The 17,703-nt window shown below is 45.7% G+C and overlaps 1 protein-coding gene across 5 annotated transcripts; it reads right to left on the bottom strand.

Moving 5' to 3' along the window:
* Position 1: 1 nt before the first annotated feature.
* Positions 2-17,405, bottom strand: rasgrf2a (Ras protein-specific guanine nucleotide-releasing factor 2a). 5 transcript variants are annotated; one of them, XM_077585706.1, is made up of 30 exons: positions 16,561-16,710; positions 15,031-15,137; positions 14,820-14,895; positions 14,395-14,542; positions 14,066-14,155; positions 13,007-13,260; positions 11,723-11,802; positions 11,452-11,645; positions 11,170-11,279; positions 10,981-11,099; positions 10,732-10,895; positions 9,750-9,816; positions 9,539-9,675; positions 9,132-9,214; positions 8,815-9,063; positions 7,821-7,913; positions 7,259-7,728; positions 6,244-6,378; positions 6,069-6,152; positions 5,710-5,816; positions 4,713-4,825; positions 4,534-4,594; positions 4,418-4,447; positions 4,247-4,350; positions 3,514-3,598; positions 3,187-3,384; positions 2,194-2,273; positions 1,999-2,116; positions 1,718-1,786; positions 2-1,630 (listed from the first exon to the last, which is right to left on the bottom strand). In XM_077585706.1, exons 2-30 carry the CDS (start codon positions 15,110-15,112, stop codon positions 1,535-1,537), a joined length of 3,696 nt encoding a protein of 1,231 aa, XP_077441832.1. In that variant the 5' UTR covers positions 15,113-15,137; positions 16,561-16,710; the 3' UTR covers positions 2-1,534. The 5 variants fall into 5 exon arrangements, with proteins under 5 accessions (XP_077441832.1, XP_077441829.1, XP_077441830.1 ...); XM_077585703.1 differs by lacking the exon at positions 14,820-14,895 and having other exon boundaries at positions 16,561-17,400; XM_077585704.1 differs by lacking the exons at positions 7,821-7,913; positions 14,820-14,895 and having other exon boundaries at positions 16,561-17,399.
* Positions 17,406-17,703: the final 298 nt, after the last annotated feature.

The following is a 17,703-nucleotide window of genomic DNA, read 5'->3' as shown; positions in this document are numbered from 1 at the left end:
ATCTTGACCGCCTTTACTTTTAATGGGGGGGGAAACAACAACAAACAGTACAAAGACAAACAAAGTGCTAATATGAAATCAAACCTAAAGAAAGAACAGAAGTGTCATCAATAAATACGTTTTCACAGTCAAACTACAGAGATATGAAACGACAACATGCAAAAGTCTTCATCCTCAGCTAAGACACACCAAAAGAGAAAACGAAATAGAACGCGGGGCTAACATTAAATTACAAGGTTAATAATAATAAGGACGGAGCATCGTGCATGATTGTTGTCTGATGTAAAAAAACAAAAACAAAAAAAAAACATTTTAAGTCAAGTCTTTTTTTTAAAGAGCAAACTTTTATCCGGTGTACAAAAATGTGTGTACAAAACACAGGCTAACGAGGCTCGTCGCTAACAAATAACGCACACTTGTGTGAGTGTTGCATCTGCGCACAGGAAGTGATGTCACTGTGCGATCACTTCATACAGGAAGTGAAGTGACAAAAAGGAACACTCCTTACAGGAAGTGATTTCACAGCACAGCCGCGTTCACAGAGAGTGACTTCATAGTGTGATCCAGTGGATCCACTGAAAACAGGAAGTGACATCAGATTCAGATCCACTCTGTAGGAAAGTCATGTGACAATGTGATCTGGTGCATCGCTGCAGATGATGAGAGTGCACACATGTGATCTGGCAGATCCTACAGGAAATGACATCAGAGCACATTCCAGTGGATTCATTGTCGAACTCGGTGGTTCTACAGTTATTCAGTGACTCTTTGAATAAGTCAAATCACAAGTGGTGTTGTGACGGCATGATCCAGTGGATCCAACCGATACAGGAAGTGATGTCATGGCGTGATCAAGTGGATCCACTGCATACAGGATGTCACAATGTGATCCAGTGGATCCAATCAATACAGAAAGTGATATGGCGTGATCAAGTGGATCCACTGCATACAGGAAGTGATTTCAGAATGTGATCCATTGGATCCAACTGTTACAGGAAGTGATATAGCGTGATCAAGTGGATCCACTGCATACAGGAAGTGATGTCACAGTGTGATCATGTGGATCCATCGCATACAGGAAGTGATGCCACAATGTGATCAAGTGGATCCAATGGATACAGCAAGTGATGTCAGAGCGTGATCACATAGATCCACTGCATACAGGAAATGATGTCACAATGTGATCCAATTGGTACAGAAAGTGAGGTCACAGTATGATCTAGCGTGCATCCACTGGACACAGGAAGTTACATCACACCCAATATTTGACTCAAACAAACATGCTAGTGAACGAGCATGAATGTCTAGTGATGTCACCTGAGTTGAGCTGGGTTGGTCCTTTCACACGCAAAAAGAACCACTTTTGTTGTTGTTGTTGTTTTGCTTTGATGGGTGGAGAACGTTGTCGCCGGTTGCTCGGCAACAAGACGCCAAAGCCTCACCTGATCCAAGTTAGCAGGGATTAGCCTGGCTTCTGCTAGCACTAACAGGCTAGCATAGGACAAGGCAGGGGGCCGAGCCGCTCGGCGTTAGCTTAGCCCGGCGGTACCCGCGGCTCAAGCTTTAGCGAGAGCGCGTACAGTGCGTCTTCGTCCATCACTTGCGTCTTGTCCAGCAAGAAGTGAGTCACCTGCAAGGGGCGGGACCACAAAATGGCTGTCAATCAAACAGATGGCTGTAAATCAGAGGAGCGAAAACAAACAAACATGAAGCAAACCTTGGCCTGGTGCTCGATCCTGTAAGGAGTTTGCTGAAACTGCCGGATCTCGCGGATGATGTGACAGATCTGACGGGGAGACAGAAGAACCTGACCACAACTCACTTCAACGAGCAGGAACGACAAGTGGACACGACTACAACTTGATTGGACTCGATGTCATCAATAAACGAGCCACCGAGAAGGCCGACTCCACGATGTCACAAAAAATTGCATACAATTCCAATTTTGACCTGTAGGGGCAGCGCTCTGTACATTTCTCCATTCATCCTTTTTCTTACCATCCTCATCTTGGAGAAGTTGACCAGACCTTCCTCAGTGAAGTTGGGCGTCCCCTCCTCGATGAATGCCAGGTCGGTCAGGTACATGCCCAGGTAGGGCACGCACGGCGGGTTGCAGCTTCAAACACACACGCGCACGCACACGCACGCACGTCACAAAGGTGTCGAGCTACACGCCAATGTGGCCACATTTACTTTTTCAGCGTCTCTCGGAGGTTCTTGAAGCGTCCTTCGGATGAGACCGTCCTCTGCAGACGGTCCATCAGCGACTTCGTCTGCAACGCACGCACGCACACACACGCACACACACACGCACACACACACACACACACACGAAGGTCAGATGAGTTTGCTGCGGAGGACGGAGGGCAAAACGTGTGTCCCGACAAAACACATCAGATTTTTAAGCAGCCATCACATTTATCGATCAGGTTAAAAAAATATTTTTTTAATATTTACATGCTATTTGTATGTTTCATATTTTGAATTTTTTTTAAAAAATTTATTCTAATTTTGTTTTCATCATTTGCTAACAAAATGTTAAATGTATGTATACATTTATTTAAATTTGACTAATTTTATTGTCATGTTAATAATAAATTAATACAGTATTTAAGGAGATATTTTTTTTCTTCATTCGACTTCATTCTGACTTTTTATACTGAAAACAAAAAATCTTTTTTCTCAAACAATTCACCTTTTTGCGTAAGAAAATGCTATTTTATTTATGTAAGATTCGGACTGTCGGGATTTTTTTTTTTACATTTTCTTTGTAAGATTTGTTTTTGTGTCAAATATTAACTCTTGAAAAATACAGCAAAAATCTTTGAACAAAAAATATTGCCTAAAAAATTCTCAATTAATACAAAATGAAGAAATAAATGTGAATTTTGAGAAAAAAAAACATCTAAGACATTTTTTTTTAGAAAAACAGTTTTAAATCAATATATTATAAATATTACAATTTATATTGTTATTATGACTAAATATTCAATATTATGATATGTGAATACAAATTAAAAATAAATCAATTTGAAAAAATGTCTACATTAATCTAATAATAAAATCCTCCTAACTTAATGTTTGGAGTTGTGAAGCAATTTTAGGGGAAAACATCGAAAAGATTTTTTTGAGCTGTTCCTAACATTGTGAACACGCGTGCGTGCGTGCGTGCGTGCGCGTCAGCACCTGCTTGCAGACTTTGGCCCAGGTCTTCTTGAGGCGGTAGACGGCGCTGCGGTTGAGCGCCGAGGTGATCTCCAGGACGCCGTTGTAGTTGTTGAGGCAGCGGCAGATGTCGGCCACCGCCAGCCACTTGTCGATGGCGCCGGCCCGCGAGCCCGCGTCGCCGTGCGTCATGATCTGCGACGCCACCAGGTTGCTCATCTGAGCGTCGCGGCGGCAACAACAACAACAACAACAACAACAACAACGGAAGACTTGATTTTTTCAACGATGATGTCATCTGCTTTTCCCGCTTCAACGTTCCAAAGCGCAACAAAGACGTCAACTCACGTTGTTAAAGTGCTGGCTGGTTTTCATGATGTAGGGCGTCTTCTCGGTCTTGTCCACTTTCATCCAGCCTTGACCGAGGAACTCCCTCAAACGCAATCGATCAATCGATCAAACCATTTGCAGACAACACACTGCACTATTCTGATATATCAATTCACATTTTCAGAATTTTCAATCGGTGCATTTTCGCAAAGATAAATATCTTCTTTTTTATTCTTTTTATTGTATTTTATCCTTTAACAGCTTTTTCTTAAATAAGACTTCTTGATGGGGGAAAAAAACAATTTTTTTTTAATCTTGACTTAAATAAGACTGGACAAAAATATATACATTGTTATATTATATATATATATATATATATTTTTTTTTTTTATATTTTGTTTTGGAAAACATGTTTTGTTTTTGTACTAAAAAAAAATGACATCACAGACACTCAGGAAATGACATTTTTCTTGAAAGCCCCCCCAACATTTTAAAATATAAACTTTATCCAAATCCATGTAATAAAATATTATATTATGTATTCTTATTTTCCTTGGTTCTGGTCTGGACAAGTTTCCTGGAACCTGCATTATCCTAAATGACCATCAGGAGGCGACAAACCCAATAACAGGAAGTTGCTCGTCAACATTTTCAACTTCTTGCATTTTCAAAATAAAGGCTGAGGAGCCACAATTCAAATGATTTCATTGATGTTATTTGTAAACAATGAAAAAAAAAAAATGGTACTGACTCGTAAGGAATGCTCCTGAAGACGATGTGGTCCAGCAACGTGATCTGCTCGGCCAGCTCCATCGCAGACAAAGACTCCAAGCACTCGGCCTTTGGACTCTCCGCCTACACACGAAATAATGATGACCGCGCTAACGAGCATCAAGAACGCAACATGAAGATTCGTTCTTACCGCAATGAAGTGAAGAAGTGGGCAACTTTTCTGTTTGTCATTAAAAAAAAATATATATATATATAATGTCAGTGATGATGTGTTGAAAACGTGTTGAGTCGTCGTCCAAACGGTACCATTTGCAGAATGTCCTCAATCTTGAGCTGAGCATCGTCTTGCTCTTCTTGACAAAGCGCACTGAAGACGGCAAAGTTGGTTTGGCGTCACCAAAGCGAGCGAGACGAGCGAGCGAGACGAGACGAGCGAGCGAGACGAGACGAGACGAGACGAGCGAGCGACCTTGTGGCATTCTGACCTGAGGATGTTGCCGGTGGCTTTCCTCTCCTGAGGCAGAAGGTCGGGATCCCGCAGCACTTCTTCCAGCAGGCTGACCACGCCCACCTTTAGCTCGCTGTTGCTCTCAAAGTCCTGGCAAGTGCGAGAAAAACAAAACCATAAACGTTTCAAGCTTTTATTTACTTATTTTTAATATAACAGCTCTGGGAATAAAAACATGTTCATGTCGCAACGGGGTGTTTTATATACAATTTTAGGATTTTTTTTTTCCCATTTGGAAATTGAGTGCATCCCCATGTGTTTTCTTTTACTTGGGGGGAAAATCTTTTTCTGAGTAATTTATTGGGGGGGGGGGGCTTTTTTTTTAGGTTTGTTTTATTTTTTTCTGTTTTGTTTTTTCATACTTTGTTTTTTAAAATATTTTTTCCCTGTGTTTTTTTTCCCGATTTTTGATGAAAATGAACAGAAAAAAATAATCTGAAAACAGAAAAAAAACAATTCAATAAAACCATAAAAATATATACAATAATATATATATAATAATAATAATAATATATATGATATACAAAACACTGACAAACATTTTTTTAAACATTTTTTGTGAATGCAATTGTGTAATAAATGAGGTTTTTTTGTGACAGAAAGAGTAGTTTTTTTTTTTCCAAGTAAATGCAATATGCTTTTGTAATTTACTTTTTGTATATATGTATATATATATATATATATGAATATATGAAAATTCAGTCCCTGAGGTAAGACTTTCCACTAGGTCATGTTTGTAAATGAGAATTAGTTCTGAAACATTTTTATGTGGTTAAATTAAAAATAAATAAAAACAAAACCTTCAATCCTTGATTTTTTTAAAAAAATCAAAACTAATCTAATTTGTTTTCATGTTGTCAAAATCTGAGTTGAACTTTGAGAAGGACGGAAAAAAGCGTTTTTTTGAGACTAAAATTGGTGAGCGTTTTGAGCCCCAAAATGTGTGACGGATTGCAAAGGCGCGTTGGGCTGACCTGCGAGTGTTTGGAGACCCAATGCCGCAGCACGTTGAGAACTCGGTTGGTGGCGGCTCTGCGGATGATGAACTCTTTGTCGCACAACTTCTCTGAGCTGCCCAACGCTGCAACAGGAAGCCGTTAGCGCTTTTGGTGCTACGTTAAGCAACTTTCCCCCACATTTTGATTACTTTCAGCAGCTTTTATTCTTCGACTCCCATATCACTCACCCAACAGGCTCCTCCTTGTTAAGCCAAACACATTCAAAGTCACAGACACTACAATGTGGAATGTCACCCCAAGTGGACAGAAATAATACCCGCACCTCACATGCATATTTAGCATTTGCGCTACAAAATGGCCGTCCGCGCACTCACCCTGGCCATGTCCGGCGGCGGCGGTGGCGATGGCGAAGGCCGACGCGGGCGACACGGCGCAGCGAGAGTTCTCGGCCGAAGACGCTGGCGAGACACGAAGGCCGAAATGAACGGCGCGCGGCACAGCAACGCCATCTTGGCCAATAAGGTGACGTGCGCCTGCTTGGCGTGATACCTCCTGCCGGGCGGTAGCGCAAGTGTCGCGGCGTGGACGGCGAGCGACACGGCGACACGTCGCCGGACTCGTTGCTGCTTGCGCTGGCGGGAGATTCCGGAATAAATTTGTCCAGAGACACCGACTCCAGCACGGCTGGCGGCGGAGGGAGAAGGAGGGGGAGGAGTCACACACGTAACCGTGGCGATGACACACACACCGTTGAATGCCGCACGACTGCTCGATATGGCACACCAGATAGGACGGGTCTGTGGTGTCAAAGACACGGTGATTTTTGCTTTCACGGGTATCCAGAATTGAGCACAACACAGACTTGTCCTTGGTGCATTTGAGAAATGAAAGACACATCCATGATATCAAAGACACATCGGTGGTGTTTTCCCACCCATCAAAGACACATCATCCTCAGTATCATTTTGCTGGTATCCGTGGGGAATTTTTCCATGGTATCCACCATTTAAACCTATAAAACACGTCCATATCAAATATATGTCATCTACCACATCAAAGACACACGGGCATTTCAAAAATTGGCAACCATCATTTAACATATGATAAATATCCATGGTGATTCCCCCCCATGGTTATCCACCGTTCGACACATCAAAGACACGTCTGCCTTGAATTTCAGTACATCAAAGACACTTCAATAGTGACTTTTGTCCCCACATGAATTTGTTTGATGTTTTAAAAGTATTTAATACTGATGAATAAAACTCCCCATAGACATGTCTTTGTTTTATTGAATTAGTGTAAGTCACTGGGAGAAAAAAAATCCCCGTCAAATATTCACCACAGACATCCGCATCTTTGATATGTTACGCGGTGGACAGAAATCAAAACATTTAATTTTAATTGCCTTTGAAGTCAGACATTTTTTAAATGTATCTATTAAATGATGGATACATTTTACATCAAAGACATTGTCAATGATGTCAAAGACACACACGTGTGTGTGGGGTTTTACACATCAAAGACACATCCATGGTGATTTTTTTTTTTTTTCCTGACTCACCTCTGCGGATGCTCCTCCTCAGTTTCCCGCAGAAGGCGTCGATGCGAGGCAGCTCGCCGCTGACGACGTCTTCGCCGCCCGGGCTGAGCTCGGGCGAGCTGGGACCTCGACTGAGATCCAGCGGGGCCTTTGTGGCGGTGGGCGGCGGCGACGACGAGAAGCCGAAGAGCGTCCTGCAGGGGCTGCCGGCTGCGTGGGGCGGCGACGGCGACGAGGCAAAGAGGCCGGGCCCGTGCGACGAGGTGGGGGAGCTGGCAGCCGAGGAGGACGGCGTGGACGAAAGGTCCAGAAGTTTGGGTCCCACGGGCGAGCTCAGCGACAATTTGCGGCTATGGACGGGCGAGGACGTTCGAGACGGGAGGGACAAAGGCGGCGGGGACGAGAACTTGCGGCACAGGCGCGGGGATTTGTTGTTCAGGGGGTCCAAGCCCCACGAGCCCTGGTTGGTGGCGAAGAACAGCTCCAGAGACCTGAAGGACGCAAGACCGACTGTCACCATGGCAGGGCGGGGCGGGAAATGGAGTGACTGACAAGACTATGGGGGTCTTTGATGCTTGTTTACTTGGACTGATCCAGAGCCAGCTGGGTGATCTTCAGGGTGTAGTCGGGACACAGAGACATGATGGACAGACGGTCGCATGAGTGCTGCTCGATCCTGACACACAACATGAGGATGATGAAGGTGAAATGATGAAGATGAGGAGGATGAAGACGATGAAGATGTGGACCCATTTGGAACTAAAGGGGCTTTGACGTGACCGATTTGGAACCGCAAACCCACCAAGCGTTTTAGATGATGTGAAAAATCAAAGACGTGGTGAAATGATTTCATTGGCAGAGACAACTTGTCACATCAAAGACTCCATCATGGAGATTTTGAATTTCAAGTTCAAATTCAAAGACACATAGCAGACATTTACATCTCAAAGACACGTCAATGATTATTATTATTTTTTAAATATCATTGACACACCAAAAAAACATTTCATTATATCAAAGACAAGGTGTGAGTTTTTTTAATTGGCATCCATCATTTAACACATCAAAAACATGCCTTGATGTGATTTGCATTTCAATATATTGTTATTCGACAAATCAAAGAACAACTATTAATGGGGGGGATCACCATAGATGTGTCTTTGATTTTATGGGCATGTCTGAGATGTTCAATTCACCACAAATGTGTCTTTGATGCGTTTAAAATTCTCCACGGTTGTTTCTTAAAAAAAAAAAACACTTTTGGACGTGTCTTTGATATTATGGGCATGTCTGAGATGTTCAATTCACCACAAATGTGTCTTTGATGCGTTTAAAAATCTCCACGGTTGTTTCTTTTAAAAAATATATCACTTTGGACGTGTCTTTGACATTATGGGCATGTCTTTGACGTGTTAAATGATAGCTGCCAATGTAAATAAGATGTTCATTTTTTTATGGTTACTATCAATGAAGAAAAACAAAATCCACCACGGACGTGTCTTTGATGTGGATTTGCTGCCATGTCAACGAGGCATCTTTGATGGCGGTGAAGTGAGCGGCGGCGTCTTTGAGCCCACCTGACGGGGATGGAGGTGAAGGGCTGCCGGTAGACGTGCGCCAGCTTGCGCATGACGACGGCGGCGGTGGTGAAGATGCGGTAGGTGTGCAGGAAGGTGTTGAGGAAGTCGATGGAGAGGAAGCGCAGGTCGGTCAGACGCTCCAGCAGGCGCTCCACGCTGGCGTAGCGGATCTGCGGCACTTTGCACGAGTTGAGCGTCTTGCTGAAGCAGATGTCCACGTCGTCCTTGTGCAGGCGCGCGTCTGACCTGCGGGGGGCGCCGCCCATCGAGTCAAGCGGCTTTCAAAGCGGCTGGCCAAGCCACCGCCGGCTTACTTGATCATGTGCGGCACCGACACTTTGGAGTTCTCCTCGAAGACGCTGGTCATCAGCCCGTTGCAGCGGATGTTGTCGATGCACTGCGACGCGAGCAAACGGCACATGTGAAAACTAACAAAAATAACACAACTTTAATCCCAAAAAATATTCCTGGATATGCCACGTCTGCAGTAATATAAATTTAAAAAAAAATTTTTTTTAACTAATACTGACACTAACTAAAACTAAGCTTTTTTTTTTTTTTTTTTAAATACCTCAAACTAATAAAAACTAACAGAACCACCCTGAAAGCTAACTTCAATTAAAAAACAAAACTTGCAACAAAATAAAAAGGAAGCAAAATGAAAATTCCCAAACGATATTAACCCTGCGCGAGATGCAATTTGCCGGCGCTTTCGTCCCACCTGGCTGATGTCGCTGGTCCAGGCCGCCTTCTCCTGGCTGGACGGGGCCAGCAGAACCACCGAAAAGGTCTGCGCGTCAGCAGGCTCCACCACCATCTTGAACTCCAAGTGGCTGAAGCCTTGACCCGCCGCGTTGTCTGCAAAACAGACGGCGGCCGCGTCAGGTCTGACGCTTTTTCAAAAAACGCGGCGCTCGCCCGCGCGTGCTCACAGTCCTCGTCGCCGGCGTCCACGTCCTCGATCAGCGTGCATTCCATCAGCGACAACGTGCCTCCTTGCTGGAACACAAAAAGGCTTGCCGATTATGACGGCAGCCCGTCGAGGCAGCCAACACGAGTTGGGCCTATCTAGGCGGCAAAATAATGGTGTCATGTCTGAATAACCGTGCTCTCTATTTACAATTATTTAATTTTTTTCTTTAAATTTCAAAATGATCATTATCCAAACTCATTTTGATTCAACAGCAGCCCATCGAGGCAGAAAATTAGGCAAGAATTTAAATGTGCGCTCTATTTAGAATGAAATTTCATTGTGATTTTTTTGTATGAAATGATTGCACTGCGTACGTTTCTTGATTCAACAGCAGCCCGTCTAGGCAACATAATAGTTGGATCTTGATCAATTGTGCCCTATTTTGCTAGTCACTTCTTGGTTTAATTTTCTTTATTTCAAAATGATCATAAGCCAAAACTTATTTTCACTTAGTCAGCAGCCTGTCTAGGCGCCCCCAACAAAAAAAACTGTTGCTAAGATGAATAAGTGTGCCCTATACTTCCTTTTTTATTTTTTTAAAAAAAACTTAAAACAGTTCTTATTTTCATTTCAGCAGCAGCCTATTTAGGTGGCAAACTAATGGAGTCATGTCTGAATAACCGTGCTCTCTATCTAGTATAACAATAATTTAAAAAAATTCTTTAAATTTCAAAATTATTATTATCCAAACTCATTGTGATTTCAACAGCAGCCAATCGAGGCAGAAAATCCGGTCAAAATTAATAAACGGTGCCAACCACGTACGTCTCTTCGTTCAACAGCAGCCCGTCTAGGCAACATAATAGTTGGCTCTTGATCAATTGTGCCCTATTTTGCAAGTCACTTCTTGGTTTAATTTTCTTTATTTCAAAATGATCATAAGCCAAACTTATTTTCATTTCAACAGCGGCCCATTTAGGCGGCAAGGGTTCTGTGCGGACCTTGAGCAAGTGCAGTTTCCCGCCGGACGTCCTGGTGCAGATGAGGAAGTGTTTGGTGAAAAGGAAGCACTGGCGCTCGCCTTCCTTGCGCAGCGACAGCGAGCCCAGACGAACTTTGCTCAGCATCCCGCGCTCGCTGCTGGACGGCAGCTGGATGAGCGAACCTGTCAGGGGGGGGGGGGGGGAGCGGAGGCGGGCTTGAGCCTGGGCCAGCGGACCTCAAGGACAGACGGACGGACGGACGGCCACCTTGACGGACAAACGTCTGGCTGGTGTCCAGCAGGATGTCGCAGCCCTCCACGATCATCCTTTCGATGGCGAGGTTCTTGCGGATGTTCTCCGTGTCGCTCACCTCGTCGTGCATCATCCTGGCCACGCACACACATCGTCACTTTGGAGAAGAGCAACAAGACATCGAGTTCAGCGTCAAGTTTGTACTTTGAGAGTTCTTCCAGCTTGGACTTGGCAAAGTGCAAACTGTTCCTCTCCACGTGCTCGTGCGGCGTGTGCGCCAGCAACTCGTGAAGCGTGATGATGTAACGAGGAATCTGAAAAGACACAAACGTTAGCGACGCGCGCTCAGCACGTCTGGCAATTATTCTGCTTTACGAGGCAACTCCATCGGAACGACATGAATAACTACTGACATTGACGACTGCCGCCCGACTAAGCAACCAAGTCCTTCTGACTAAAACGAAAAACGAAGCGGTGCGGGGCTACCTGAAACATGGGGTAGGTGAGGAAGGTCTCCAGCATGCGTCCCTCGCACGCGGCGTTGGCCTCGTACTGCTTGAGCAGCTTGTCGAAGTCTCGGTTCTGCTTGCAGTTGGCCAGAACCTGAAGGCTGTACTGATGGTTGCGCACAAACTCCTGGTAGATGTTCAGCATCGGAAGAAGGATGTCGAAGAGGTCGGCTGCGCGCCCAAACGCACACAAGGACGGCGGCTCGGTCAACGCGGCGCCAAGATGGAGGGCAACGCCGGCGACTCACCGAGGACCAGCGTGGGCCAGTTGGCCATGCGGGCGTTCAGGCCCTGGTGGAAGATCTGGTGCAGGAACATGATGGTCTCGCTGGGGGAGACAAAAGGGGATTGGGACCGGATGAGCAGCGCGCGTGAAAAACGAAATCCTCACGTTATTCAAAGAGTCGGAAAAAAAAAAAGAAAAAAAAACGGGATTTGTTTACTATAGGGCTGGAGGGAAAAAAAGTTGACTTTAAAAATAGTTTAACTAAAAATGTCAGCCTCAAAGCTCGTCAGAACCATTTGGATCGCTGTCCATGTTCATCCACCGACGTTTTTTCTGCCGACGTTATTGAGCTCGTTGTAGCTAACAGGTTGCTAACTCGTTTACTTCCTGACTATTGTTGAGACGTTGTCTGTAGGAGACTTTTGAGACACTCTTAAACATGTAATGTCGATCTACAGTAATAAGAGGAGTGAACTAAAAAGCAGTTAGTGTTTATTGACCTTAAATGGTCATCGCTAGCGTGCTAATGATAATCACGATTGTTAACCGTTTGTCATTGGCTAATTTTGGGGTGTTTTGTAATGTTCGAGCACAGAAGATAGAATTTGTAGTTATAGCCACTCAATTCAACTCATCTAGATATAATGTGAGGGAAACAAAATGGTGTTTGTTTACATTCAACGGTCATTACTAGCACGCTAATGCTAAGCGTGATTACTAGCCCATTAGCATAGGCTAGTTTCAATGATGCTGATCAACAAATGAAAATAAGTAATGAGGGGTTATATCCACTCAATTCAACCTTAGTAATTAACAAAAATAAATAAATACAATATTTTGGTCTTATCTGTATTAATATTTTGTCTTGTGGCTCTCAATGTTTTAGAATGTCTGTACCATTTCAAAGTATGTTTTAAGATCTTTAAAAAAAAAATACAAAAATGACATAAGTATTATAAAAACATGCCTTAGTAGGCAGCACAACACAGGAAGTCCATAAAGTCTCTTAATAATTTTGAATAATTACCGAGGCAGCTGATGAGATTTCTTAACCAGAGTTATTTTATTACATGGCAAGAAATCGAGTACCGCCTTGAAGTGCTTCGTGCAAATGACGATGCCCATATAAATATGTCATAATCTGTTTTAGTTGTAAAGACACTTCATGGACACCCTGCATTTCCGTTTTTGTGGATTTCACTTATGGGGGAGGCGGCCTGCTCCGCACTGGAGGCGGAGTCTACGGTATAAGAAAATGAGCCCTTGGGACTCCTCGTGACATTTGCTCAGCGTGGCTCGTCCGCACCTGTTGAGGAAGATGCTGCTGACGTCGTGGTGGCTGACGGGCGGCTTCTTGGAGCTGGCGGCCATGCGCAGCGGGCGCAGGAAGCAGTTGACCAGGACGGACAGCTGGTTGACGTACTCCGTCTCGGCCTCCACCATGTTGAAGACGACGTGGTTGCGCTTGCGCATGCTCTCGGCGTGCGGCGAGCAGATGTAGTCCTGGACGATCAGCTTCCACTTCCTCCGGCACAGCCAGCCGCGCATGAAGCTCTGCACCTGCGCGCCGCGCGCCGCACGCCGCGGGTCACTCGCCAAGTCGAATTACGCGGGACGAGTCACTACGGGGATCGGAAGTCTCCTAAGAAGTCACTTAACAGGACACGGGACACTTAAAGAAGTCACATGACTAAAGTTGTCACTTAAGAAGTCACTAAACAAGTTACGTGACTTCTTACGTGTCACGTGACACTTAAGTCAAAAAGTCACTAAACAAGTTAGAGAACACTTAAGTCACATGGCACTTAAAGAAGTCACCTGACATAAGGTGTCACTCAAGAAGTCACATGATACTCAAGTCACTCAAGAAGTGAGATAACAGTAAGTCACAAGTCAAAAAGTCACAGAACAGGTAAAGACGTCACATGACAAGTTAAGTAACTTCTTAAGTGTGACTTTTTGGCTCACTTAAAACGTCACGTGACACTTAAGTCACTCAAGAAGTCGCTAAACAAGTTTGATAACACTTAAGTCGCGTGACACTTAAAGAAGTCACCCGACATAAGGTGTCACTCAACAAGTCACATAAGTCACATGATGCTCCAAAAGTCACTAAACAAGTTAAGTGACGTGTCATTTAACGGCTTACGTAACACTTAAGGGTCACTGAAAAAGTCACATGGCACTTAAGTCACTAAAGTTAAATAGCGTCTTAAGTCACATGACACTCAACAAGTAACTTCAAATGATACTGAAGAGGTCGCTTAAAAGGTCACATGACACGGCCCGGAAGCGACATGACACCTGTCAAGCCCCTCAGCGAGTCTCCGCCTCCGCGCGTGACTTCGGACCAGGCGCAACTTGCCTTCTTGATCTTTTTGATGTCGGGGTCCTCCTCGTCCAGGATGTTGTGGCCGGGCTGCATTCGCTCTTTGGTCCGGTTGAGCAGCACGATCTGGACACCAGATGCGCGCAACCCCCCGTTAGCTGGAGCGCTAACATTAGCAGTAGCATTTGGCTAATGGCGTCAGTGTATAGCATTTAGCGTCAGGTATTATTAGCATTATCGGTATTGCGTATTTAGCTGTACCGTATAGCAATTAGCATCACCCGTAAGCGTACGAAGACATATCAAGCACACTGAGCACGTCGAATTGAACATCTAGCTTTTAGCATTAGCATCGCGTGGCGTACCTCGGCCTTGAGCCTCTCGATCTCCGTGTCCTGGTCCTCCAGTTGCGTGCGGAGCTGATTGGCTGCGATCTTCTCCGTTTCCATGATCTGGACCAGGTGGATGTACTTCTGCATCAGGATCTCGCGCTCCATGATTAGGTCCGAGTAGCTGAGCACGAGCACACGACGCGATGGCGCGTCAAATCTCGCTTTTGTGATCATGTCTAGCATCCAGCTTTTTTTTTTAGGAGCAAATACCTACTTTAGCATATAGCATCATTTAGCATCTACAATTAGCATATGGCACACACAAACTCATAATTCCCCCCCCCATGTTTAATGCACATGAACACAACACGGTTACATGTTTGTACCGTTTGTGTGTGCGTGCGTGCGTAGCTCGCAGCAGTTCACATTTAGGTCACGGCGGTGCTTTACGGACTTACATCACACGATGGCCTTCTGTCTCGCTCTTTTCTCTCTCTTCTATTTTTATCTCCTTCCACAAGCGTTTACTTGGTCCTGCTCGCAAAAGCGGACTTCATGTGGTCCCGAAACTTCAACGATTGACTAGCGTCTAGTTATGAGACTCATCTCGCAATTAGTAACGCATTGAAATTGTGTGGGGAAAAAAAGTCCAAGCGGAAATGCGCTGACCTGGCCTGTTGTATGCAGTCCACCCACTCGTTGCAGTCGGCTTCGTCCTCCGTGCGGAGCTCCAGAGGCTTCTGACCGTCATGGCCGAACATCACCAGGAAGTAGAACTGCGCACACAAACATCGACAGACATTGTAGGTTTGCTTTAGATTTGATTTCCTGCCGATTTCTGCCGGCTCGTGTCAGACGCTGCATTCGAGGAAGGCGGATTGATCTCACAGTTCTGACCTCAAAACGTTTGCGGCAAATGTAGACAACAAAGATGGCTGACTCCGATCGATTGTTTGTCATTCTGGTTAACGCAGTCCAGCCAAATCACAATAATAGATAAATATGTTGATAATTGTTTCAATTATGGTTTGCCATTCCAGGGCTTTTTTTTTTTTTTTTTTTTTTTTAATCGGTCGGTGATGTTGGGTCTTTTTTTTCCCTTCTTTCTCCCGACTTAGCAACTCGGATGTCCAAGTTCAAATGGGGCGTTCCCGTTCACACTTCCTGGTAAGAAGTCGGAGAAGTCCGATTTCCCACCTTCCTCGAAGGCAGCCAAACAATGTCGCTTGCTCGCCATTGGGGGAAGTTTAGCCACCGGCGGCCATCTTACGTTGCCACTCACCAAGGCCGCCTAACTTGAACACACTGATTTCGCCGCAATCGCACCGACTTCCTGTCTATTTCCTGCACTCTGCCTGACTTCCTGTATTTGCAATATTTTACAGCAGGTATGGCGAACGTGTGCACGTGTACTGTATGTAGTAATGACGTAACATAAGCGGGCGGCTGAATGACACTTGCTAGCGTGTGCCGGCATCCGACCAGCAGGAGGCTTAAAGGCTTGTGTGCGAATGTGTGTGTGTTGTTCTTACATAACCGACAAGGCAGCTTGTGCGGCTAATGCGGCTTCCCTGGCAGCCAGATGGATTTAAGCCGAACCAAAACAATGCCATGCACACACGGACAATGTTGACAGGCCACGCCCCCCTGCGCTAAGCTCACAACTCCACATCACTTTAGTCACATGACACTCAACAAGCAAGTCAAAGCGACAAGAAATTCCAACACTTGAAACCCGAATCAAGTCTAACTCTGGCATTGAAAATTTAATGTAAAAGCCCAACCTTTGAAACTTGGAAACACAAAAGTGGCTTGAAACACGATTTTGACTTCACAACCCGAACCCATGTTTGAAACCACTGGCTTGAAAAACTAAAAACTTGACCATAGTTCAAACTCTTAATTCTTGTTTGGAACAATAACCCTAACCCAGATTCAGACTGCTTCAAGACCCTGACTGTGGCTCGAAAGCCAAACAGTGGCTCACAACTCTGCTTTAAAACTCTTAGCCTAGCTTGAAACTAACAATCTTAAACCGACGACCCTAACCTTGTCTTGAAAGCTTGTGAAAACTTATAATGCAGTCTTGAAATCCTACCTCGAGACCCTGACCCAATCCTGAACCCTCATCCTTGTGTGAAACGATAACCCTGACGAAAGCAACCCTGACTTTGCCGGCGTTTGCGCGCGCTTGCGTACCTGCGTCTTCTCGGGGGCGTCCCTGCTGCCGCCGCCGACCGAGGCCGCTTTGGGCGCGGGGGCGCGCTCGCACGTGCATCCCTCCAGCAGGTACATGCCGGACGGCCGCGCGCTCTGCTCGTTGTCGAAGTAGAAGAGAAGGTTCTGGTAGAGCGCGAAGAACTTGTCCGTCCAGCGGACGTTCTCCGAGCTGCGCTTGCTGACCAGGCCGCGCTTGGGGCCCTCCTTGCGGGCGGCCAGCGCCAGGTGCAGGGCGTGGCCCTCGTTGTAGCGCACGCTCTTCTGCATCTGGACGCACCTGGACGGGACGCGGACGCGCGCGCCGCCGCCGCCGACGCCGCGCTTCACTCGCTTGCGCTCGCGCGCCGGAGCGGCGAGGGCGCGCCGCCCAGGGCGCGCGCCATGGCTCCGTCGGCGGGAATCCGGGCGACTTTTGGCGGGAGCGAGTGGGAATGAAGACACGGCGAAGGCGAAGCGGGCTCCGCTCGCCAAACAACAAAATGAGGCTGATGGCGGGATGAGCGCTAATCGGCTTTGATGTCCTCTTAAAGGGACAGCAGGCAGCAGCTGAGCACGAGCCTCCGTCTGTTCCCTCGGTTTCAGGATATTCACGGAAAAAGACACCCGGGAGTGCAAGTTCACCTTCGCCAAAACTGATGACGAGGAACAAATCAACTACTCCAAAGTTTTTGGCGAGTTTGATGTTGCCTCTCGTGCGACCCCCGGAAGCTTACACGGGAAGTCGGGAACATTGTCAACAATCATTTCAAAACACGGTTGACAATTTTGTTTGAATTAAGATGAAGAATACAAAAATCAGGCAGGCGATCTGCGGATTATGTCCAGCTGTGACAGGCGGTAGGGGGGGGGAGGAGGGAGGAGGGAGGTCAAGGACGCTGGACGGACGCCAGACACAGACCGGCCTCATCAGACGTGATTAAGTGGGGAGGGGGTCGTGGGAGGCGTCATTATTCAAATGTGAAGGGGAAAACTATTAATGACACGTGCTTTTTCACCAGGAAATTGACATTAGCTTGCAATTTAAAATTTGCTCAACGTGTTTTAGAGAAATCAGTAAAAAAGCCCTTTAAAAGTCCCCAATGTAGCCACGCCCCCTGCCTCTTCCCACGTACGTCTTGGTGG

Source organism: Vanacampus margaritifer, chromosome 14, assembly GCF_051991255.1.
Source record: "Vanacampus margaritifer isolate UIUO_Vmar chromosome 14, RoL_Vmar_1.0, whole genome shotgun sequence".
NCBI lineage: Eukaryota > Metazoa > Chordata > Actinopteri > Syngnathiformes > Syngnathidae > Vanacampus > Vanacampus margaritifer.
Note: the sequence above shows the minus strand (reverse complement) of the source record. Positions and strands in the feature narration are given on the sequence as shown.

Coding starts and splice junctions, on each gene's coding strand:
- rasgrf2a (XM_077585703.1), bottom strand. CDS start 16,848: ATGCAGAAGAGCGTGCGCTACAACGAGGGCCACGCCCTGCACCTGGCG. Junction 14,543..15,030: donor GACTGCATACAACAGGCCAG/GTCAGCGCATTT, acceptor GCTCGTGCTCAG/CTACTCGGACCTAATCATGG. Junction 5,817..6,068: donor CGCCGCCGGACATGGCCAGG/GTGAGTGCGCGG, acceptor TTCCTGTTGCAG/CGTTGGGCAGCTCAGAGAAG.